The 24,460-nt window shown below is 41.2% G+C and overlaps 10 protein-coding genes and 1 non-coding gene across 11 annotated transcripts; 8 read left to right on the forward strand and 3 right to left on the reverse strand.

The window, feature by feature from the left end:
- Window positions 1–173: 173 nt before the first annotated feature.
- On the forward strand, window positions 174–620 carry ELO2_3 (Fatty acyl-CoA elongase/Polyunsaturated fatty acid specific elongation enzyme; the record flags this gene model as incomplete). Its single annotated transcript, XM_064829951.1, has 1 exon — window positions 174–620. One exon carries the CDS (start codon window positions 174–176, stop codon window positions 618–620), a length of 447 nt encoding a protein of 148 aa, XP_064682453.1.
- A 1,569-nt stretch (window positions 621–2,189) lies between these two features.
- On the forward strand, window positions 2,190–4,061 carry ATC70_010742 (uncharacterized protein; the record flags this gene model as incomplete). Its single annotated transcript, XM_064829952.1, has 2 exons — window positions 2,190–2,464; window positions 2,516–4,061. 2 exons carry the CDS (start codon window positions 2,190–2,192, stop codon window positions 4,059–4,061), a joined length of 1,821 nt encoding a protein of 606 aa, XP_064682454.1.
- Window positions 4,062–4,697: 636 nt separating this feature from the next.
- ATC70_010743 (uncharacterized protein) lies at window positions 4,698–6,722 on the forward strand (the record flags this gene model as incomplete). Its single annotated transcript, XM_064829953.1, has 4 exons — window positions 4,698–5,070; window positions 5,125–6,110; window positions 6,270–6,408; window positions 6,457–6,722. The coding sequence occupies 4 exons, from the start codon at window positions 4,698–4,700 to the stop codon at window positions 6,720–6,722; spliced, it is 1,764 nt and encodes a 587-aa protein (XP_064682455.1).
- Window positions 6,723–8,140: 1,418 nt separating this feature from the next.
- Window positions 8,141–8,213, reverse strand: ATC70_010744. Its single transcript has one exon. It is a non-coding gene; the product is annotated as a tRNA-Lys (tRNA).
- Window positions 8,214–8,876: 663 nt separating this feature from the next.
- Window positions 8,877–9,833, forward strand: TPK2_10 (cAMP-dependent protein kinase catalytic subunit; the record flags this gene model as incomplete). The annotated part of the gene is made up of 1 exon (XM_064829954.1): window positions 8,877–9,833. The coding sequence occupies one exon, from the start codon at window positions 8,877–8,879 to the stop codon at window positions 9,831–9,833; it is 957 nt and encodes a 318-aa protein (XP_064682456.1).
- Window positions 9,834–10,258: 425 nt separating this feature from the next.
- ATC70_010746 (uncharacterized protein) lies at window positions 10,259–13,192 on the forward strand (the record flags this gene model as incomplete). The annotated part of the gene is made up of 1 exon (XM_064829955.1): window positions 10,259–13,192. The coding sequence occupies one exon, from the start codon at window positions 10,259–10,261 to the stop codon at window positions 13,190–13,192; it is 2,934 nt and encodes a 977-aa protein (XP_064682457.1).
- Window positions 13,193–13,722: 530 nt separating this feature from the next.
- On the forward strand, window positions 13,723–14,895 carry ROM2_5 (RHO1 GDP-GTP exchange protein 2; the record flags this gene model as incomplete). The annotated part of the gene is made up of 1 exon (XM_064829956.1): window positions 13,723–14,895. One exon carries the CDS (start codon window positions 13,723–13,725, stop codon window positions 14,893–14,895), a length of 1,173 nt encoding a protein of 390 aa, XP_064682458.1.
- Window positions 14,896–18,871: 3,976 nt separating this feature from the next.
- Window positions 18,872–19,726, forward strand: ATC70_010748 (uncharacterized protein; the record flags this gene model as incomplete). The annotated part of the gene is made up of 1 exon (XM_064829957.1): window positions 18,872–19,726. One exon carries the CDS (start codon window positions 18,872–18,874, stop codon window positions 19,724–19,726), a length of 855 nt encoding a protein of 284 aa, XP_064682459.1.
- Window positions 19,727–20,448: 722 nt separating this feature from the next.
- ATC70_010749 (uncharacterized protein) lies at window positions 20,449–22,533 on the reverse strand (the record flags this gene model as incomplete). The annotated part of the gene is made up of 10 exons (XM_064829958.1): window positions 20,449–20,729; window positions 20,780–21,074; window positions 21,134–21,266; window positions 21,320–21,380; window positions 21,444–21,761; window positions 21,818–21,888; window positions 21,959–22,142; window positions 22,195–22,251; window positions 22,317–22,353; window positions 22,405–22,533. 10 exons carry the CDS (start codon window positions 22,531–22,533, stop codon window positions 20,449–20,451), a joined length of 1,566 nt encoding a protein of 521 aa, XP_064682460.1.
- A 116-nt stretch (window positions 22,534–22,649) lies between these two features.
- Window positions 22,650–23,320, reverse strand: ATC70_010750 (uncharacterized protein; the record flags this gene model as incomplete). The annotated part of the gene is made up of 4 exons (XM_064829959.1): window positions 22,650–22,761; window positions 22,826–22,987; window positions 23,042–23,196; window positions 23,258–23,320. The coding sequence occupies 4 exons, from the start codon at window positions 23,318–23,320 to the stop codon at window positions 22,650–22,652; spliced, it is 492 nt and encodes a 163-aa protein (XP_064682461.1).
- Window positions 23,321–23,739: 419 nt separating this feature from the next.
- Window positions 23,740–24,163, forward strand: ATC70_010751 (uncharacterized protein; the record flags this gene model as incomplete). The annotated part of the gene is made up of 3 exons (XM_064829960.1): window positions 23,740–23,851; window positions 23,913–23,983; window positions 24,119–24,163. The coding sequence occupies 3 exons, from the start codon at window positions 23,740–23,742 to the stop codon at window positions 24,161–24,163; spliced, it is 228 nt and encodes a 75-aa protein (XP_064682462.1).
- Window positions 24,164–24,460: the final 297 nt, after the last annotated feature.

The raw sequence follows: 24,460 nt of genomic DNA on the forward strand, positions 1-24,460 counted from the left end.
TCGATAAAAGCCAAAATCTGTCCAATTTTGAGCAGAAATAAAACCTGGGCTTGAATTAATTTTGGCGGGCGGCCGATGCCCTTCTTCTCTTTGTGTTTCCTATCTTGAAGCGACACGACGGCAGTATTGACTCTATTTGCAGTTAAAGAGAATGAGTGATCCGCATCCTTTGGATGAGATACCGTCTTGTCATCCGAGATGGCTTGGAACCTGATAGCGGCTCGGAAATGGGAACGAGTAGAGATAGAGCCAGAAGAAGAGGCAGCGAAATGCAGGCAAGCGAAAGTTCTGAACCAAGAAGTATTGCCAAAGAAGGGTGGCCAGCGGCAAGGTCATCTACCATCAAGGGTCATTTTTGCAGAAGCACCAAACCTTACTACAAGCAAATGGCTGCTGGATCCAAGGACTCGGTCGAGTCTGTCGATGAGTACAAGTCAACAGTAACATGCTCTTCGTGCTTTCATCGCACGACCAAGCAGGTCTATGTCAGGGACGGTCGCTCGAAAAGAATTCCCGGTACAGCCGTCTGCTCAATGCCCAAGAAGGCTCTCCATAGGTACTATAACACTCAACCACGATCTGAATGGCGCAAAAAACAGTGCCTTTATAAGTTTCTTTAGTCTGGTCACCCAGGATGGCCTTCCTCTCCCTCCGTTTCGACGCACTAACAACTTAAAAAAGTAAGACTACTCAATACTTTTTGCTTCTACTGAGAAACCGCCCCCACACTTTTTATTTTAGATTACCTTGTCTCCCGCATTTCTTGCCCACCAAACCCATAGTGAGGGAAGAATCCCCACATAAAGTAACAATTCATTGAAGTCCCGTGGGAACGATAATTTGTCTTTATCATACCATGAATCATCGCATTATTGTAGATAGTCGCAGCTCTTAACCAGCTCAAGTCTCTAATACTTTTTCTCGTATTTTGAAACTAAATATCGTAAGTTTGATAAGATCAAAAAGACAATCTGGTGCAAGCTAACTGAACGAGCAGTAATAGCGTCAAGACTCAGAAATCTGAATCGTATAATGCCGTAAGTTGATCTAACTTGTAGCATTAATGCCGCAACTCTACGCTTTTAGGGTCTTTGATGACAGAAATGGATCATAAGTGTTAGAATAATATCTATTTATATATCTTTCAATGATCTAAAAGATACTTCATGTGGCAATTTAGATCGAAGATTACACTCACAATTATACAAATTCATAAGATTCGAGAGCTTTCAAGAACCAATAACCACTGACCGGGGACGTTCGGCCTATAGCTATATAATTGAAAAAGCCTGATTTTGTGTATCCAAGCTAAAGCAGGGTGTTGTGACAATAGAGCCAGAGGCTGTCATAGGTACTGTTCTCAGCTTTCGTTTTCATTCTTTGGATTAAATTTTAAGGGCTATCATACTTTATTTAGCCCTTTTCAACGCCATTGATTGGTGTGTTCAATCATCAAAAACATGCATTATAAACCAATGGCTTATACAACTATTAGCTATGCATGCATTTGTACCAGATCTTTGTGGTTTTCTAGCCAAAACAAGTTATCTGATTCTGCCACCTGTACACTCCGAAAAAATGATATGTAACAACTTTGATGGATATGTAGCACACATTCGAGTAAAATAATCGTAACACTTTCTGGTTTCAACGATTGGATGTAATGCCGAAAGGATCTCTATTGCTTCAAAAGATGTATACTAATTTACAATTAAGTAGTTAAAATTCCTTGCTCAAAACTGTCGCTTAGGTCGTTACTTGGTGCAGGAAGCTATAGTCGCAGCTTTTCAAGCGCAATTATACAAGGTTTCTAGATTTTATTCAATATCAGTTCAAAACCATAAAGAGATTAGATACGCTCGTTACACTTAAAAGTCTTCGGATTGTTCTACAGCCTCACAAAACTTGGCGGTGTAATGGAACTTGCACACAATCCCGTGCTCTGCAAAACAGAAGTGCTGGAACGTGTAGTCCTCCAGTAGAAATTTGAACAACCTTGATCAGATAACCCGAAAATCTCCTTTTGAATATTCAAATAGATTCCACTTGTGTGCATCTAATCTTTATCAGATTTCTCGTTACACGATTTGATCAAAAGAATTATCTGATTTTCCTATATATAAAGAAGGTTGCTTTGTATTTGTTTTGTTCCTTATACAGCTTGATCTTGCTTGGCTGCACTATATTTCATGAAGTTCAGATTGCCCTCCATCTTTCCGGCTGCTGCCATCGAAGAAACAAGAGACAACAAGGTTCCCGTAGACGCAGCCCTTTCTAACGACGATGAGAAGCGTGTGGCACAAGACAATAGCACTGTCATGAGTACTAAAGAAGAAATTCCTGCTCAAGGAAGTGATGCTGCTAGTGAAAGAGATAGTACCGCCGAGTTTCAGTATGGTGTAAAAAGTGCTCAAGCTGCCCTGCAAGTGTGGACAAAAGCTCATTTGATTTGGGCATACGGCTTGTAAGTATATTGTCTAAGGCCACAAGTACATATTCTCATGTTTTTCATCAGAATTTGGACCATCTCGTTTGTATTGGCATTGTCCTCCGGCATCAACTCAACTCTGACGCCCTATGTCACCTCGAATTTCAACGAACACTCCTTGACAGCCACAACACAGGTTATTTCCAGCATGATCTCAGGTCTAATCGTTCTTCCTTATGCAAAGTTCATCAATATCTTTGGTAGACCTCAAGGTTTTGCTCTGATGGTAGGATCAATGACAGTGGGTCTTATTATGATGGCAGGTTGTCAAAATGTCACTACCTATTGTGCCGCACAAGTGTTTTACTCGGTCGGTTCATCCACTATCAACTTCTCCATGACCATTTTTATTGCTGATACCACCTCTCTCAAGAACCGCGCTTTCATGATTGCCTTCACCGCCTCTCCTTGGATTGCTACTGTATGGGCATATGGCCCCGCAGCTCAACGTATCTTGGATACAATTGGCTTTAGATGGAATTTCGGTATTTGGGCTATTGTCATTCCCATTGTCTGCTCTCCTCTGTGCGGTTTGTTCTACTACAACTACCTCAAGGCTATTAAAGCTGGTCTTATTGTCAAGCCTAAGAGCAATAGAACATTTGCCCAATCTTGCTATTACTATGCAGTAGAGTTTGATGTTATTGGTTTGCTTTTGATCTGTGCTGGTCTTGCCCTATTCTTGTTGTCATTCAACTTGTACTCTTATCAACCCAACCAATGGAAGTCGCCTTTGATTGTGTGCTTTTTGGTTTTCGGAATTCTGCTCATGATAGCTTTCGGCTGTTGGGAGAAATGGGGAGCACCAATTACCTTCATTCCTTGGAGTCTGTTGATGGATAGAACAGTGTTTTTCACCTATACCATGGCTGTCAGTCTCTACCTTGCTTGGTACCTGTGGGATAGCTTTTTTTACTCTTACCTGATTGTCGTCTACAACCTGGATATCAGTCGAGCCACTTACATTACAAACATCTATACCATTGGTGCTACTTTTTGGTCTCTTGTAATGGGTCTTGTCATCATGTACAATGGTAGGCTAAAGTGGCAGGCCTTTTACTTTGGTGTTCCCATCACAATGCTGGGTGTTGGTTTGATGATCATGTTCCGCCAACCCGACGTCAACATTGGCTATATTGTTATGTGTCAAATCTTCATTGCTTTCGGCGGTGGCACTTTGGTCATCTGTGAGCAAATGACTGTCATGGCTGTCTCATCCCATCAATTTGTTCCTGCTGTCCTGTCCATGGAGAATATGGTCATCAGTATTGGTAGTGCTGCTGGATCCGCTATTGCTGGTGCCATGTGGACCGGTATTTTCCCTCAAAAGCTCGCAAAGTACTTGCCTGCAAGTGCTTTGGGTGATTTGCAATCCATCTATGGCTCAATCACTGTTCAATCTTCATACGCTATTGGTAGTCCTGAAAGAATTGGTATCAATTTGGCTTACAGTGAGACTCAAAGATACATGCTGATAGCTGCCACCTGTATTTACGTTATTACCTGGGCTTCAGTCGCCATGTGGAAGGATGTCGATGTCAGACAAATCAAGAAAACTGGCATGGTTTTTTAGAAAATTACTATCCATTATACTCCTCCCTATCTCTCCATTTATTGCTGTAAAAGTTACTTACATTACATTTACCACTTTATACTATTCAACTTAATTCTTCTTTTGCATGCAGTCTAACATTTCTTACCATTTAATAAAATATTTAATTATTTAGTTTTCCATTATCAACAAAGCTTTGCTTGTTTCTGCTGTGTAAGCTCTATTTGATTTGCATATATTGCTGGCGGTGTTTGTACTCCGCTCAGGGGTAGCAGAGATCATGATTTCAAATCTATTCGTGAAACGAACAAGGGCAACTTTAAGGTTCATAAACCACCTTGAATAGGATATAAAGACCAGAATCGTTTCAAATGATACGATGGAGCTGTTTATTTTCCTTTTTAATTTGGGTAAATATACTTTTTTGCATACATTCGCTAATGTAATCTCCCGTTTAAGCCTGTCACTGCACATTGAGTGCTAATCATCGACTGACATGCTCTGTAATGTGAGAATATTGTTTGTTTATGTGTGTAATAACATGTTTATTTACATTAACACTTTTTTCTCTTACCGTGTCTCTTTTCTCTTCTTCCTCCTTTTCTTCTATTCTTTCCAACACATTAGGAAATGCTCTTCTGGACAAAATTATTGACAATGGCCCATGCCGCCACTAATAGCGTTCACCCATACCTGTGCTTGTACTACATTCACATGCTGAGATTTGATGTCATGACAATATCTCTACTAACAGCCTGCGTATATTTGCTACGGGTGCCAGCGTCAGCGTTTTGGATCAACCTCGTTGATCATAGAATACCATTACATGGCGTATTTACAGGTCTTCTGACTGCAGTAGGAACAGCTGGGATTCTCCTGATTCTATCTGTACCACCAAGTTGGATAACAATTGCAGCATTGCCTGTAGCCATCATTTCCTCAATATTTGATGGCTTATTCTATCAGCCCTTGGAAGTTTTAGTTGACAGCGCCATTATAAAGATATTGGGTGATTACAAGATATTGTATGGTGAGCAAGTACTATCATATTTGTCCTTGGATCTATACTAATCACTTACTTAAGAAAACGAGAGGCAATATGGTAAATGGGTGTCTGCTATAATGACGCTAGGCATTGGATGGTCTTTGAACGACGACCATGATTTTGATACTTTGATGGTTACTATTTTGATCGGATCCGTCATTCTATTTCTACTTTCTCTGTCCACTACGGTGCAGGCTGCTGACCCAAGCCTATTGGGCATAACCTGTAACGAAGTAGATGAAACAACGCCTTTAGCAAAACATGCTTTACAGCGAACAAATACATCCAGCTCTTGTGTCTATTACAAGCCATACAGTTTATTCGGAGAGCAGCTGTCTCATATCTCTGAAGAAGATGCAAGCATGTTGCAGCGCATGACAACAGCCAACAATTCTGTATCCATCAAACCACTACCAAGGCCTGCTAGTGTTTGTAGTGGATTGTCGTATCTTACAAACACCACGACACATTTACACAACAATCAGCATATACCTGGCACTGCTGCACCTGCTGCAGCTACAGAATATGAGGATTCTGCTTGCTTTTTCCATCCGACTCTACCATCTACAATGCATTCTGCCTCCTATCAACACCCTTCCCAATACAATCCTTACCAGATCAACTATGAATTGGGAAACTCGCCGCCGTCATTCGAATTAGCTAGACTTCCTTATCCTCCAGCGCAATCTCCTGCTGTTGTATTGATCACACTTATTCCGGGATACCATCAAAATCAATCTTCACATCAACCTACAAATCAAATACCAATCTCTGCTACAGTGGTGGCTGAAGATGATTATTACCATCAATGCAGCCTTGCGACACATCATTACCAACAACAGTCTAAATGGATACTAAAGTCATTCATATGCTCAACTCTTTGTTTGGGTATAGTATTTGGAATGACCCAATCCTTGCTTTACATACATTTACACGACAACCTAAAGTTTCCTATGCATCTTATTGGTGTCGTTGGCCTTGCTACGATATCTGCAGATATCTTGGCAAGCAAATTAGTGATCAGGGTAAGTCTCTCTTCTTTAGTACACAACAGATAGAAGTGGGTGATAATACTTGTGAAGCGGAAGGTTCGGAACGACAGAAAGTGTGGAGAGATGAGAAATTAGAAAAGAGCGAATAAAGCCCTCTTCACCATGAATTGATGATATATATTGCAACTTTAGATTATTCAAAACTTCTCACTTCCAGTGATCATTGGAATGGCTCATATTATTCTGGTTTTATGCACATTAACCTACACGTGGCTGCAACCTGAGGTTTTCTCTACGAAGCTGATTGTCATTCTTCTCCAATTCTTGCAATGTAAGTTTTGAACTGATACAGCAACCAGAGAAACTCAACTTTTATTAGGTGTATCATTTCAGTTTATATGGCTATTAGCAGCACATCAAGTAGACTCTGTTATCTTGACTGATCGTAGAAGAATGATGTTGAAGGGCGGTATGGCTGCTCTGTATAGTAGTCTAGGTCCTGCGATAGGCGTGCTATTTATGGGAAATTTGATCAATGCACTCACTGATGACCCACTTGAAAGATACACATCTGTCTATCAATATGCCGCTGGCCTATCAGCAGTTAGTAGCATTCTATCTTGGGAATGGTCCACAACAAATTAGTCGAGTGCTTTTTTGTTGTGCTCATCTGCAACCCATCTACTGTATTACTTTATGCATGAACTATATGTGTACATAACATCTCCTCCCATCCAACCTATTCAATATATCAAGCTTTACATCATCGCTTTCATTTGTTAAAATTGTGAGAAATTACCATATTGTATGCGTTTTTAGACATCCTACATCTTGAGGAGTTGAATGCATAAATCCATCATTCATAAATATAGTGCTCAACAACTGCTTTTTCTTTGATCCAGTAGCTGTAACGTGTTGTTACGAATCGATATGGTTCTGACGCCCTAATGTCTTTTAACAATTTATTTTATCAGTTTGCCCATTTTGCTCTTCCAATTCTTATACTCCAATATATATTCAATAAATTATGACTCATAAATTACCAAATATCATCCATCGACTAGAAAATTTATACAGAAGCTTATGCATAATAACTGAAGCGCGGAACAATCATCTATAATCACATATTTTGCTTGTCAGTTTCTATTGTCGACTCAAATCATTCAAAGCCATGTTTGCGTAACCAAATCAAACGTTCCATCTTGACAGACATCTTCCAATTTAACTATACTAATTCTTCTATCAACTCCCAAAGTACTTTATTGAAGAATCATCAAGACAACATCGACCAGAAATATCTCTGCTAGAGCAAACATCATTTGAACAAGACCATATGAGTCATTTTTATAAGGCCATCTATTATATTTTGTAATCAATTCTATCAATAAACGTCATCTTTTAGCTCAATCTTATATTTTACCTCAGGGTTTATCTATATGGCTATTACAGCTCATTATTCTCGTTATTACTTATAATTAAGCATATTTTATTCAAGGAATTCCTTGAATCTGACTTATACGTTTGACTATTTGATTCATTGTACTTTATCTACTTTTCTTATTCTATCTTCTACCTATTCTTGTTAATTTGTTACTCTTTACAAGTTGGGCAACTATAAATTCGGTGCTCATTCTATAGACAGACCTGCTTTGGCTAATTTATCGACAGTCTTTACTCTTTCTTATTAAACTGCATATATTTTACTCTATTCCAAATCTTATAGTAGCGTTTTATCCTTGTAGATCAAAAGTTAAGCGAGAAGCTTCGCATAACCTTAAACAAACGCAAAAAGACTTACATGTGTCGGATACACACAGACTTTGTGTGTAACCTTTTAGTTCGCCTAAATATCAAATCAGTTTGTAAACAATAAAACATCACCTGTTATCTACTTTATTAACTATACCTATTGTCGTAATAACAATATAAGTATTAATACAATAAATCAGCTACAAGTATTAAAACAACGTTTGTTGAGTTTGACAATAAGCTCTGATCTTCATACGAGATAAACAGTTACGATACATGAGACGTTATAATTCGTACATGAAGCAAAAAATATAAGCCCAACGGGGGGGTCGAACCCCCAACCTTGAGATTAAGAGTCTCACGCTCTACCGATTGAGCTAGCTAGGCATGGATGCTTGAATGGCTCACTTGGTTAGAGCTTCATGCGGAAGCAGTGAGTATGCCGAGAGGTCGTGGGTTCGAATCCCACCTTCGCATCCATATTTTCCGCCTTTCTAACCTGGCATGTTACTCGGTACTTGCGCTTGCACGTTTAGGTGTGCTGCGGTGCGTCTGGCCGGTTTCTACCTTGAGTCCTGTTCGTCTCCCCCGTCTTGCGGCGCGGCCATTGCCATTCTTCCTTCTGTTTCTCCTCTTCTCTGGTGGGTTTTGATGCCGTTTTCATTACTGGTCCCCTCCCTTTAGCAGCTTCCCTCAAACCTTTAATTTAAAACATGCTTTTCCCCGCCGAATCACTGTTAGTCTTGCAACATATGATCATACCGATTCCGCAGTTGACTACATTTGTAAATAAATAAAAACAATCTTTAAACTGAGCTAGCTAGGCATCTCTTTCCGTTTTTCAACACTTTTTGCCACCGTTTTCGGAAAAAAGTTGTTCCAGACTAGAAAAAACGTATTTCCTCGATAACTACCAACTCCAACAACTCGAAATTACACAACTTTGCTTGCCTTTGGTAACAGTTTATTGTGTTATAGTTTCAAATTTGTCGAACATCTCCTTGATATTTTTTTAAAAATTTTCAAATTTATAAAAAAATATTCTCCGTCATGGCCACCAATCTACAGGGTATGGATATGAATCAGCTTCAAATGATTCTTAATCAGCTCCAAGAACAACTTACCTCGGTTACTGCTCGCGTCAACGAACATGATGGTCTTCTTGCTCGTTTAGATACTCTGGAAAAAGAGAATTCAGAGTTGAAAAAACTTTTACAGGACAAGGACCTTGCAATTCAAAAATTGCAGGGTGCAGTCTCCGGTCACGTGGTCCCCTCTGGTTCGAGTCGGCCCACGGCGGTAGAGGGGTCAACCCTCAAAACTACTACTGGCTCTATGAATACTAAGGCTACTAAATCACCTAGCTATGCAAATGTCGCAAAGGCTGCTGCTACTCTTCCTGATCCTGCTACTGAAGCTAAGCAAGCTAAGAAGCGTCTTGCTATTGGTCGCGCCTTTACAACTGCTGCTCGTAAAGGTCCTCAAGGTTACCAATATGTTTATATTGGTAGATCTAAGAAGATTGCACGCTCTGAAGTTCGCTCTCTCTTGCGCAAAGCCGGCGTTGATTTGGGTCGTGTGCTTGACATCTGTTTCCCAGCATCCGATGTTATTGGCATCCTGGTGCATGTGCAATATGTTCAGGATTTTACTGCACTTTTGGAGGCTTGTGAGGCTGAATTCTTCTTCGACTTTGACCCTTTGGACCCTGCTAACATAGCTGATCCTAAGTATGACTCTTTGACTCTGGATCAACGTACTGCTTTGATCATGGAATTTACTGCTGCTCGGTGTCTGCAAACCTTAGCTTTCCTACGTCCTCTGAATGTCAGTGGTGTTGGTAAGTACTTTGTTGAGCAAGGCTGGATTTGTGACGAAGACCTTTTTGTTTCTGTTGGTGATGCCATTCAACGCTTTGCAAAGAAGGAACCCAAGAGGGCTAACTTCTTGTTCCGTCGCAAGATTAATGCTGACTCTGCCAATGAAGATTCTGCTATGGAACAATAATGTGTTCCACCACTGAGTCCTCGATACTGTATACCCAAAATGATAACCCTGTCCACTCCTTATTTGTCTCTCTCTCTCTTTGGAATGCCAATGGTCTTCGTCAATCAGTGATTCACGATGTTCTCTCTCATGTCCTGGATACTCATGTCTTGCTGGTTACTGAAACCTGGCTAACTTCTGGCTCTTTTCCTACAGATTGGTCCCAATACCATCTTTACGGTTCGAAAGTACCTGGTGCCTTCAACCGTGGTTCTGGTGGTATTACTGCTTTTGTCTCTCCTTCCTGTCCTTACTCTGTCTATCAACTCCCATCCTATAATCCGCATACTTTGTCCCTTAAGGTTGGCTCCCTTACGGTCCATTGTGTATACTTACCTCCACCCTTATTATCTGATAAGGTGCTCTCGGCCCTTAGTTCATTACCTATGACTAGGGATACTATTCTATGTGGCGATTTCAATGCTCGGTTGGGTTCTCTCACTGGTGATGCTATCTCTAATGCTCGTGGTAATGCTCTCAAACCTTGGTTTGATGAACACTGCTTGTCTGTACTCAATGCGTCTTTGGCTTTTGGTGTTACGACGTACTCTTCTTTTCGGCAGCAACAAGAATTGAGTAGTATCATTGATTTGTTTTTGACAAATATTGGTGATGTTGCTTTGGTGAATCCTCAACTGGTGGTTGAGTCTGATCTGTCTCTTGGTTCTGACCATCGATTGATGTCACTTACTTTCGGGTATGTGCCACCTCTCGATGACACTGTGGCTCCTGGTGATTCTGTTCTGGCTCCTCGGCGTCAATGGAAGCTCTCGAAATTGACGAAAGAGAAGCCTTTGGGCTTACTCCGTGAATCCTTTCGATCTTCTGTTGCTCCTCTGGTTGGTACTCTTTCTGGTTTGGTGTCTGCTCCTCCTGGTGTTCGTCCAGATATTGATGCACTCAACGATTCTTTGAATCAATGTTTGTATGAATCTCTGGATAGTTCTATTGGTGTGAAATCTGGTCGTCCTGGCCATTGGAAGAAGTACTGGACGCAAGAAATTCAGGATGCTGCTACTGTACGTGATCACTCTTATAGTCAATGGAGGCATGCCTTTGGTATTGTCAAAGTTGAAAAATGGTCCTTATACAAAATTGCGCATCGCAAGTTTCGCTCCCTGGTGCAAGCTGCAAAGCGAAGGTCCTGGAAACAGTTCTGTGGTATTCTAGAAAAGGATTTCTCAAAAGCTACTGCTGCTATCAAGCGCATCAAGCGTAACAAAGAGTCTTCTGCTACCTACAGTCATCCCGACGGTCCTGCTGCTTCTGTCACTGCTATGGGTTCTCATCTCGCTTCGGTGTATGATGGCTCTCTGCTTGCCACTGCTACTCGTCCTGCTGCTCCCCCCACTTTTGACTCTGTTCTGCCTTTTTGTGTGCCTGTGGATTTGTCACTGTTCGATGTTGATACTCTTGTATCTCACATTCAGCGGCTCCCAACACATAAAGCTCCTGGTCCAGATCATATTAAAGCTGAGATGCTCAAGTCCTTGGTCTCTGAGATTGCTCCGGTGTTATCTCTGTTGTTCACTCTGTGTTACCAATGGTCGTATACTCCTGCTCTCTGGCGTCATGCCCAAGTCTTCCCCATCTTCAAGAAAGGTGATGCTTCTGATCCCGCCAACTATAGGCCTATTTCTCTGACTTCTGTTGTGCGCAAACTGTTTGAGTTCTCTCTCATGCCTGAGCTGGATGCCCATTCTCCTGCCCTTGACATTGCCCAAGGTGGTTTCCGCCCTCAACGTAGTCCTCTGGATCAAGCCCTCTGCTTGCATGACTTGATGCATGATTACTTTGTTGCGCACCGTCGTCGTCCTGTTGTCGCTTTCTTGGATATCAAGTCAGCATATGACACAGTCGATCGTCGTGTTATCTGGTCTGCTTTGGCTGGTTCTAGTCTTCCTCGTGCTGTTCTGGGTCTGTTGATCAACATGTTTGATGATGTGTCTGTCTCTGTCTTGATTGCTAATCACAACTCGACTGCCTTCTCTTCTGTCACTGGTGTTCTGCAAGGCTCAGTGCTCAGTCCTCACTTGTACTCGTTGTATATCAACTCTTTACCAAGTCTTTTGCGTTCTGGTGCTACTGGTGCTACTATGCTGCCTGTGCCTGGTGCTGATGCTCCTATTGCTATCAATAGTCTCCTGTTCGCTGATGATGTGGCTGTCTTTGGTTCAAAGTCTGAGGTTCAGCGTATGTTGGATCTTGCTGCTGGTCATTCTGTCTCTCTTGGATATAGGTGGAAGCCTTCCAAATGCGCTGTGCTTGGTACTGCTGCTGCTCTTGCTGGTTCTCCTCTTGTACTATACAATGAAGCCCTGCCTGTCGTTGACGAATTTACATACCTTGGTATGCCATTCCGATACAAAGGCCTGCATGCTCCTGGTATTCTGTCTCTGCGTTCTGCTGGTGCTGTCAAGACCATGGCTCTGTTAAACTCTGTTGGTGTCAACCGCAATGGTTTCTCTTTGCTGCTCTCCTCTCGCTTGTACAGGACATTTATTCGTCCTAAGCTTGAATACGGTCTAGCCATCTCGCATCTCTCTGCTCGTGATTTTACTGCTCTGGATACTCTGCAAAACCGACTTGTTGGCATGTTTGTGGGTAGTACTTGGGTCAATGTCACCAAGCACATTACCTGTCTTCCCAGTATCAAACATCGCTACAATGTCCTGGCTACCCGTTTTGCTCTGCGTGCTGATACTCTGCCTGACGATTGTCTGCTGGTTCTGCTTCGTGCCCATTTGCACTATACAAGGTTGGATCGTTTTATATGTGAAAACCCTCTGTATCAGTCGCTGCCTGACCCTGTTCCTTCTTCTGCTGGCTTGCGTACTACCTTTGCTGCTTATTGGCAAGATCAGGTTGATCTCCAACTCTCTGCTGCTACTGTCACTGGTCGTCATACTTTGCTTCGTGCTTGTCGTCCTGATACCACAAGGCCTGATCCCATACTCTATCTGCCTCTTGGTCGTATTGCCCGTAGTCGTTTGGTCCGCTGGCGTCTTGGCCGCTTTACTAACATGCGTGAGGAGTGTCCCTGTATGTCACCTGCAGGTGTCTACATCTCTCGTGATCACTTTATGTACTGTCGTGCTCTTGATCCTGCCTTGATCGATGCCTTGCCGCCTGCTCCACCTGGTGTGCACCGTATTGACCATGCTCTTAATTGCTTGCCCACTAATGCCTCTGCCGGTCCTCCTGATTTCTGGCCTGCTCTACTGAACCTCCTGTATGCTATCGATTGCCTTGTGCATCCTCTGGCTGTCATTGCTCCGGATCCAGATCCAGCGTCTCTTTGGTACTCCAGTACTGGTTGATCTGACAGGGATGAACATGTTCCATTGTTGTTTTCTACGTGCGGCTCCTCGGTGGTAAGTCATTATCAAAGTTCCCATCCGTTGGTTGTCCCTCGAGATCCTCAATGTGAGCACCACTAGTCTCCATGTCCTGTACTCTTGTCACTGCATTTTTTTCTCCTTTGAAAGTGCTCTGGAGGGGTTTTTTTAGTTACTTGCTCTATATTTGTTCTTGAAGTTAGGCTATGCTCACATCGAGTGCCCATTAAATTTCTTATAAATAAAAACAATCTTTAAACTGAGCTAGCTAGGCACCTTTCTTTCCGCTAACCAATTTTTTTAATACATTGAAGCCCAGTAATATTGAAAAAATTGACCCAACTCTACAATTCCATACAATACATAGCAAGAACATCATTCCAGACGACACCAAAGTAAACCAGGCATTAAGCTCTGCGTCCTCTCTTTCTCCAGGTCAAAAACGGCCAAGTTCCTCAAGATCTCCACCTTTTTTCGCTGTAGATTTCACTCAACAGTTGAAAACAAAGAAAATGACACTCTCGCCAACCTCTCATCAGCACCACCATCCACAAACATCAGTTGATATCATCAACATTTCTACTGATTTTGGACCAACAACTCCTCCATCTGCCTCTCCAGCGAGTGAACAGCAACTTTCAACCTTTATGATTGAGGTTCGAAATCGCTTAGCTCGTCTGGAAACCGCCCATGTCGAAATTGAGCGGTTAAAAACAGCCCTGGCAGAGTCTGAAGCTGCTCGTCACGCTCTCGAAGCCCAACTTGCAGCTGCTACTGGTACTACAACTAGCCTGGCTCCCAAACCATCATCATCCCACCCACCTCCTGCCACTACTACCACCACAACAGCACCAGCATCAACTACATGCACCAATGCTACCTCTGCCACCTCTTCGTTTCCAGGAAATCAACCATCTTTTGCTGCCGTCGTTGCATCTAATACAGGTGCAAAGCGTAAGAAGAAGCCTGCTGCTCGTCCTCCTCCTCCATCTGCCACCAAGGCATCCGCTACTCTTGCTCGTCTTTTTGCTCCTCAAAGTGATATACCATCTGGTTATCAATTTGTGTACTATGCTACTCCTGTCCGCCGTCGTCTTTCTGAGCTGCGTCGCCTTGTACAAGGCGTAGGATTGAATAACTCTCGTGTGCTGGATATTCAATATCCTGTACAGAATGTGATTTCTTTCCTTGTTCACAACGACTATGTTCTCACCCTCACCAAAGCCATGCATCTCCATGGTCGTGGCTCTTCTCCGTTGATTGACTTTGATCCATGTGATCCAGTCAATCTCAAAGATCCCAAATTTGCTTCTCTCTCTCCTGATCTGCGTGTCCAACAGGCCATTGAGGTCGAAAACCTTCGCTGCCTTCGTTCGCTGTCTTTCGTCCGTCGTTCTGTCCGTGTTTCTGTTGCTCGTTCTTTTCTTTTGTATGATCGCATCAACCAAGCCCAATTTGATGCCATTTTGAAAGAAGAATTGCTTGCTCGTTCCTCCTCCTCTGCTGCTGCTAAACCACCATCCCGATCCTCTGATCAAGAGCGTTTAGCCAAGAAACAACGTTTGAGTTATCTTGGCTACCTCTTGCATCATGATGCTGAAACTGCCTCTCTTTTGGCTTATGCTGTCTCCCCCACTCTCTCTGCTACCAAGGATCTTGAAATGTCAGAGCCTTCTGATAACTGATTGACACCTTGTTGTTAAAATCGTTTTGCTCTCTCATTCCCACTCTCATTGTTTCTGTTTCTGCTGCCTTTGTGGTAGTGTCCGTATTCACTTTGTCCTCCTTCTCTGCTTCTTTCTCGTTTGGTCTTTGTCTCTCTGCTCATTTTGCTATATGCAAATGCCTCGTTTTCTCCTTTTTTTCTTGCTTTTTTTGTGCCACTGAGGTCTGTGGGTTTATTTTGTCTGTGCTGCTGTCTGAACATCGAGGTATCCTCAATTGCATGTCTCATACACCATAGCTTCTTATTCTCTACCCTTTTATCTCACTTGTTTTACTCCTTTTTCCTGCCTGTACTTCTTTTTTACCAGTTTAATTTTTAGTTTAGGACCTTTTTTCCCTTTTCTGGACACTTGCATGTTGTTCCTGCATGGAGATCAAACTATTAATTTAAGCTTTTTTGCTGTACGTCGCTTCTCAGGACTTGCAACTAATGATCCAAAGATCGCATGCATATAAGTCTATATTTTTTACATTGCTAATTCATTGTAATCAATAAACAACCATAAATTTTCGCCTGAGCTAGCTAGGCATGGATGTTTGAATGGCTCACTTGGTTAGAGCTTCATGCGGAAGCAGTGAGTATGCCGAGAGGTCGTGGGTTCGAATCCCACCTTCGCATCCATATTTTCCGCCTTTCTAACCTGGCATGTTACTCGGTATTTGCGCTTGCACGTTTAGGTGTGCTGCGGTGCGTCTGGCCGGTTTCTACCTTGAGTCCTGTTCGTCTCCCCCGTCTTGCGGCGCGGCCATTGCCATTCTTCCTTCTGTTTCTCCTCTTCTCTGGTGGGTTTTAATGCCGTTTTCATTACTGGTCCCCTCCCTGTAGCAGCTCCCCTCAACCTTTAATTTAAACATGCTTTTTCCCGCCGAATCACTGTTAGTCTTGCAACATATGATCATACCGATTCCGCAGTTGACTACAATTGTAAATAAATAAAAAACCGATATTAAATTGAGCTAGCTAGGCTTGGTCTGCTTTTTGACAGATGCTAGTATGTACAGGTAGTATATGTACAGGTAGTATATGTAATTTGAGATCTGATCGAGATATAAATGGAAGTAGAGATAGTGAGTTTGCAGGAAGATGTTATAACCTTTTAGTTGAATGGATAAAAAAGGTGCTTTATTAATATTCGATTTGAACATTGATTTTATCTAATATAGTTTGTGTAATGTTGTGCGCTATCCAGGTTTATCGCTATTTAATGTTCTTAGTAGCTGGCGCTCTAGGTTTAAACCTGCGCTTCTTATTCTTGTTTGTGTTTAGTCTGCCAATGATATCCTGCAGATCTAAAGCACTGTCAGAATACCCTTCAACCCTGACATCACCCCCCTTCGAGACAAATGTTCGACCATGAACATCACTTGAACTTGATGAACCAGTGGCAGTGTTTGGTATGTGAGAAGAGAGAACGACGGTTTTTTTTGCAGGTTGGGTGGTCTGATTTTGCGTGTGGATCTTTGGAATGGCAGATGTTTTGAAGACAAAAGTACTTTTTGGTGGCCCAGGACAAGAAATAAGTACAATGGGAGTTTGGTTTGTAGCAGCAGGAGGGAAAAAATTCACAGTAGTAGTCGAATCAGGTTCTGGAGTAGCTTGAATAACGGAAGGTGGGCTGGCAGGAGAAACAACATGAGGTTCATTTCGAAGACCTGGCACCATTTCTGTGTTTTCTGGCTCTGATACACGTTCATCCAGTTCAAGATCTGTATCAACACTGACTGTTTCATTGATTGCTGCATCGCCATTACTTATATTCGATACTGTAGACTGAGATGACAAATAAGACGATTCTTGTTGTGCCAGAAGGGCTGCAACTGTCTATAAAGATTAAGGTATTCTTGATTGGTAGATATGTCTGTGTTGTGCAACAACATGGACAAGCTATGATAAGTGAAGTGCATCTCAGCTATCTAAATACTGAGGTTCACCAGATGTGATAAGCGTTGTACAAGATAAATTGCTATTTTGGCATTCAGAACTTAGTATAAATAGAATAACTCTTGTCTTCATCAATAAATCTTTAGTTTTTGTGTCTGATCTTATTCAAATAAGTCTTTTCTTGTTTTTATAATATCGAACATTTTTTATAAGCTACAAATAATAATCTTTTTATTCTTTGCGCTTAACAATCATGAAGGCTGAGCTAATTCATACTTCAAAATACCGCCGTTTTACTGAATGGCTTAACTGGAACACAAAATCTGCCATCTTTGTCGAATAATATAACCTCTTAATTACAGGTGACAGATCGATAGTAGGTAAGGTGTTAACGAATCCATAGTGAAAGCCACCAAAAAGATGAAAAGGAAGGGTTTCGCAATGATTGTAAGTTGTTGGAGAGTGCGCCATACTTTTTTTTTAGTACAACTCTAATAATAATTCAAAACTACTATTACGGAACCAATATAACTTGGAAACATAAAACCGGCCAGCATGAAAGAACGAATAACATGGATTGAATGAGATTACTTTTTAAACGTGTATAGTCTAAGGGAATTTTTCTAATATTATACATTATTGTAGGGAAGAGAAACGTTGTTGTCAAGATTCTCTCGGCATCGGCTAACAAATTTAGCAGCATGTTCCTGACAAAGAACCTGGGCAGCAATCTACAAAATAAACAAATAATCCTATCGACAACTAATAGGTGTGTTATGTCAAAATACAATGTAAAATTGAATCTGCCAAAGAATTATACTTTTATTGAGAATGCATCCCAAGGATGCATTTATATACTTTTCATTACGCTAGGGTTTACAGCATGATGATGAACTATAATACAAATAGGTTTACTATCTACCCAACAATTGATTTGTAAATCATGATTAGCATGATTTACCCAAAGGACCTAAGAATAGCCTAAAGCCTTTAGTGTGAGACCTTGCTATGACATTTGATATAACAAGGTGATATGTTCAATAAAGTTTCGTTGGGTTCGGTGTATTCTATTAATCTTGATGCGCGAGAAAATTCAATTTGCCGATATAAAATATTTAATCTTTTGAGAAGACAAGAAAAAACTATACAGCCAACTAATGAAATGCAACCATACTTTAGACTTTAAGGTTGCACAATAGCTTATCATTCTCAAACTGACATCCATTTTGTAAAAGGTAAATGCTCAAGAAAGTTTATTTCATTGGAAAAATCATCATCGAAAGGCGAACAATGCGTAAAAGAAAACTATTTGTGCCATTCAATGGATTTAGATGCCCAGAGAACAAAGTTCCAAATCATGATAAAATCAATGTAGAACACTGCCAATGGGCAATCTGTCTATTCCAAAATCTTTGATTTCACAACCAAGGTTTTCTTCAGTAACCCGGTATTTCAAACTGAACGCTTGTCATTTCTTGTGAGCTTAAACAGAGCTGACTCAATGAAGATTTATTGTTCATCAGTTATGCAGTGTTGATCTTGATGAAATGCAGCGCAAGGTGTCAGAAATCTGGTCTTATCAAAGGCTGTCATAATTGTTTCCTTCAACTGCACTTCGACATAGCATATGTATTAATAGCTTCTTTCAGAGCTGGGTCTAGTTAGGAGAACGGCGACTTTATTCCTTGTTAGGGATATGAGATAGATTACCCCACCTTCACCATTCATCCCCGAAAATGGCAAAAAAAAAAGTATCTTGCTACACTCTATTTTCTTTATGAAAATAATAGCTAAATGTGCTATTCCAGCCTATCAGAAGCTCTTCAACACCATTGAATCTTGAAGCAGCAGTGCAGCAAAGCAGTTTTGAGCATGCAATCAATCTCGATGAAACAGTATAAAAGTTGACAAAATTCTAATTTTCTACAAAAGAACAATTAGACCCGACGCCCAACTCCACCTTTTGTATATAAAAGGATATATCAGTTCCTTTTCATTCTGCAACAACAACAAAAAACTCGTAATTCTACTTTACACACTCACACTACCCCACAATGAGGTCTTTTCTTCATTTGAAATCAAACACCCACAATCCCAATTATGTCATTATCAGCATGGCATTAATACAATCAGAGATTTATTGGATCTGGTCTGTTTTGTATTACGTCTTCCAGTCAGGATTAGCGACACAACGATCACTTGTCCATGGCACATCAGCAAAAAAACAAAGGAGCCGATTTCGATCGCAATCTGCGCCAGCTTCTCCTGCAAACTACGTTTTGAAATCTGACGATTTTGTTCAGCTCAATGAAGGAGAACAAGAAATTGCAATGCGAAGATCGAGCCTGCCGGCGCCAAGCACTAGTGAAGCAAGCATTCGTCAAAGACCCTCTGTTCATGACGAGCAAAAAGGAACCACCTGTCCTCCCATTTGGTGGCAAAAGACTAGAGTCAAATTAGGCCGTGCGCCTGTTCATGGAGATGCCAAGATCATTACCGATTTACCCAAACAAATAGAATCACCACTAAGCACACCTTCTCCATCATCCCTACATGTCAAAGAGCCCAGTAATTCTCCTGTCGTTAAACGCAACAACGCCACGCCTCTATCTGTAACACCCAATGTAAATAGTCCATTACTGACACCTAGATCGAGCACATTTCCTCTTTCTTCGTCACTTTCCAACCCAAATAACTCAGTTTCTCCCCCCTTCATATATACCATCAATGAAGAAGAGGTAAACCTTTCATGGCAGGCCAGCGAAGGTAGTGTACCAGCAATACCAGAACATCAACAACAGCAACGTGTGAAGAAATTCATGTCAAAACTGAACACGGCCTTGAAAAGCATTCCCCACCACCACCGTAGAAACAACTCTTCAAACTCCAAAACGTCCCTTAAAAAATAAATGTAGATACACTTGCTTCTTTCTCTTCATCATTTACTAGTCTTATCTCCTATTTTGTTGAATTTCTACATATGTAGATGTTGAGTTATCATTCGTGCTGGCTTATCAGCTATAAGATCCAATTTACAGTCGTTTACAAGTGAACTGCAGTAGAAGCCAGCATGTCAGACAGGTAGCTATTGGGGCTCATTTCAGACTCTAATAGCAATATCTCTCATTAAAGAATGCAAAGCAGATGAAACCATGCTCTGTGCAGATTTTGGTGATATACACATAACTCTTATACAACTACTAGCTTGTAAAAAGTTAGGATCGTACAATGTGGCTATAGAGTTACAACGCGATCATGTCTTTTCAAGGAGTTGTATGATTCATTAACACCCAAACAGCCTGTGCTCGTCAGTAGCAATTCAAAAGCAATCATTGCCATGAAGAGAATGCACCGTTTCTAGTAATGACACTCCAGCTATTATGGACAAGTTTTCATTAACGTCTAAAAATAACAATGGTTGAAGGAGAACGAGACATACTACTCAGAGTATTTTATTCGGCAGCTCTTTATGGTCGTATCTCGCTTTGTTCCAGTATGGTGGAGTCGAGGTTATCATGCATTTCCTTTAAACAAACGTTGGAAGCTTGGACTCGGCTATAAATCAAAAGTTTTCTGATCTACTCTTCATTGATACAGGTATACATATATACAAGCAAATCTAGCAAATAATCTATATATCATCCGTCATAGCCTTTGGGCCCTCGTAATGATAGCGTCCCCATCCCAACCAAAAAGACACAACTGTCATGACCACCAAAACTAGACCTACACCGGCATAATTAAAAGTATCGCTTGTAATTGGCCATGAAGTAGGCAATATGAATGCAAAAATGGCAAACACTGCCCACGAAAACCCAATAATATTGATAGGAGCACTCCACCGGCCAAGGTGAAAACGACCCTTTTTCTTTTCTGGATCTGGTGCAATTAGACGACATCCCAACACCATGGCTTTAGGGCAATCATTAGCATGACATCACACACTAGCACAGATGACTTACCATAGCTGAAATGAATGGTGATGGTCGTGGCACTAACAATGGTTTCGAATAAATGTTCGGATAGAGGAAATGGCAAGACCACCAAACATGTCATGACAACGGTGAACCAGACAGCGTTTCCCGGCAGTTTGTAAGAGTTGATTTTCTTGAGATCTGAACTCATGGGAGCTGCATGATCTCTAGCTAGAGCATAAATCTGTCTTGAAGTGACCGTGATCGTTGTTGCACCTGTACAGAATTGACATACAACAATCAGCACTAAAAAACCCATGGTGCCCCATACACCAATGGCGTCCTGTTCAGATAGTGTCAGGGCAAAATGGTCATTCAGTCAAGTAATGACTAGCGACTTACAAAGAAGAGCTGTGCCACTGGCATGTGCAATGTTGAATCAAGAATGGCATCAATGTCTTGAATCGAGAACAACAGAACAATCAAAAATGCGAACCCCACAGCCCAAGAAACTGCAATTGAGCTTACCATGGCTCTATGTCGAAAAATCAATAGCATGTCTATGCAAGGTTGGATTTAATACTTTACAGTGGAGATGAGATATCAGCGTCCTTGGTCTCCTCATTGACCGATGCAGCGCATTCGCAACCTTCATAATAAGCGTGGTTAACTCAAGTTGCACACATGCCAGACGAAAACCTTGAAATGTTACCAAACAATGAATAAGCAGCACCAATCATGCCCAGTACAAGCACATATCCAGGATTTTCGAATCCAGTTTGGTTCTGGTAGTGCGTGAATACCCAAGAAGCGTTTCTATGTGGTGCCAAACAAGACAATGCGGTGATGATGACCAAAAGACCTGTGCATGACCAAAACACGCTCCACTGATTCAGAATTGCCAAACCACCCATGTCACGCGTATTCAAATATCCATGGAATAAAGTGATACTAAGAGTCAACACCATCAAACATGATTTTGGTACATCCACATCCAATGTCAATTTAAGAATAGATCCCAGTGACATGGCTATACAGCGCGATTTAGCTGAGGTAATTGCACTCGTAAATACCTCTTGAACGTACCTACTGTCACATTGGTAGCACCGATGGAAATAACATTTGCTAGCGAATAGGCCCATCCAGTGATAAAAGCACTAATTGTTGTGGGTCATGTCAGTTGTTTCATGTCATCTCTCATGTTTGTTTGCTGATAACCCTTCTTACGCTATCGGCGCCTTGGATCTTCCTTTAGGATGTCTGCTTGCTAATTCGTACACCCAATAATACAGACCACCGCTGGTAGGATACAGCGAGCATATTTCTGCTAATGATAGGGCTACACACATCATGAATATGGCAACTATGTTCCAGCTAAGAAGCATCGTCACAGGACCACCTCTTTGTAACACTGATAAGTGTTAGTATATATGTCATTGCTTATATGGAGAAGATGTGTGTACCAGTTTGGAATGTCGCCGATGTATTTGATAGTATCCCAATGTTTGAAAATGCCAGACCTGTGAAGACATGATGATGATGATGAGGCTACATGAAACAAGGCATGTTTAGCATGCACAGTTACCAAATGTCGCAAATGTAGAGAGTCTTCTTGATAGTTCCTAGTGCAATTTTAGCAGGATAACATTGAGGGAAGTTCATAGCTAGCTCACCTGTTTGTAGCCGAGTTGGTTCAGTCTTTCTTGACCTGGGTCCACTAATCCATTGCCATCCTCGCTGCTATTTTTACTGAAAGAGCCATAATTGATGTGTATATTTTTGTTCTTTGATTCGTCCATCATGCGGAAATAAAGAGGAAAAGAGAGAGAGAGAGAGAGAGAGAGAGAAGAAAAGGACGGATCAAGGTTTTATTAAAGAGACACAATGAGAGGGGTGGGAAGTAAAATGTAAGCTTAAATCATTTTTTGCCTTGTTTGATCAACCACTGTAGAGTGATGTCTATATTTGTGTGGTTTTTCGCAGAGATTGAGTAACAGGAAACTTCACGATTTGTTATTGTTTTGAGTTGTCTATCAATTTGTGTTTTAGCTTCATTATCTATCTACATATCAGTCCATGCTATCTACCACTTACAAAGCTTCTATTAACTGCTCTGAACTGATGGCTTCTTGGAGATCATTCTTGTTTCCCAAGACAAGCAATGGGATGTGGATCAGTTGAGGTCTCTCCAACAAGCCCTTCAATTCCACTTTGGCTGCCTCCAGTTTCTTGTGATCAGCAGCATCCACTACAAAACTAGGACATGGTTAGTATGCGCCATCTCCCCATCGCACTGCCGTGAATACCAACACTATTGCATTGACACCTCTGCAGTAGCGCTCCCACATGCTTCTAAATCGCGGCTGACCACCAATGTCCCATAGCTTCATGGTCACATTGCCTTTGGTAACCTTGCGCATGTTGAATCCAACAGTTGGAATTGAATCTTCGATAAATTGCCCTGACTATTAGCAGATGATGGAATGATTGATACGGTTTTGTTTGTTTATGATTAGTTAAACTTACTGCAATCACATTGACTAGAGTTGTTTTACCGCTGTTTTGTAAGCCAACCAAGGTCAACTCCATTTCTGTCTAGAATACAAATGTATTTACAACAAAATCACTCTAAATGCAAACGTTCTCCTGATTTGAAAATCGTATTTTATTTACTTTGAAAAACAAACTTCTTAACCAGTCTATTATCGACTGCAACAGCTGTGACATGTCTGGTATAACAATAAGGAAATAATGAAAAAGAAAAAGAAAGAGGCACAGATGAAAAGAGAGGAAAAAAAAGGTGGTTTGTTGTATCACAATTGGCAGCATTAGGAACTCTCTTTCCTTTGCAAACGAATGTAACTTGACACAGATTGATTGGCTGTACAGCCATTAAACCAATGAAATATCACCAACCACCAAAATTCAATATATTTATAAATCTCCTTTCGAATCACATTTCTTTTCCTTTTTTTCCCTTTCTATCAAACACCATATATATATATAAAATGAGCTCTTCTGATATCAAGGATACTGCCCAACAAGTTATTGAGGGTCCCAAGCAATTCTTCAAGGATGGTTTCCAATTCATCAACCGTTGTAAGAAGCCTGATCAACAAGGTAAGAATCTAGATGCACGTCCAGCATGGCAATGTATGCGATGTTGACTGTTCTGCCATAGAATACTTGAAGATTGTTCAAGCTGTTGCTATGGGTTTTGCTGCTCTCGGTGCTCTTGGTTATTTTGTCAAGGTAATGATCAGGTTATTAGTGGATTAGATGGGTTTTGGTGAGATGGGAAAGAGGGGATCATGGATTGAAATGGAGATCTCTGTCATGCTACACATACCTTGTGCATTTACTGATGATATTTTACGCGTTTTATAGCTTATCCACATCCCCATCAACAACATTCTCGTCGGTGCTGCCTAAATACATTTCAATGTCTCAAGAGTAATGTATATAGATTCAAATTCACACTCTAACTCACTCAAACACCCACACATCATGACCTACATCTCGCACCCTTCTCGTCAAGATACACACCATACAAATCTAATTGAACTCCCAAAAAAAATTGAAATAAATATAAATGTCAGTCATCTGTAAACTGTGTGGTCTCCTTTTCAGAAAGTCCTTGATGACTAAATGAACCTCTCTAATGCAACACCTCGTTTGCTCTTGTTCAATCAAATCCTTCTTCCATCTTCGAAACTTTTTTTGTCATCA

This window comes from Mucor velutinosus, assembly GCF_035048745.1.
Source record: "Mucor velutinosus strain NIH1002 chromosome Unknown tig00001564, whole genome shotgun sequence".
NCBI classification, from domain to species: domain Eukaryota; kingdom Fungi; phylum Mucoromycota; class Mucoromycetes; order Mucorales; family Mucoraceae; genus Mucor; species Mucor velutinosus.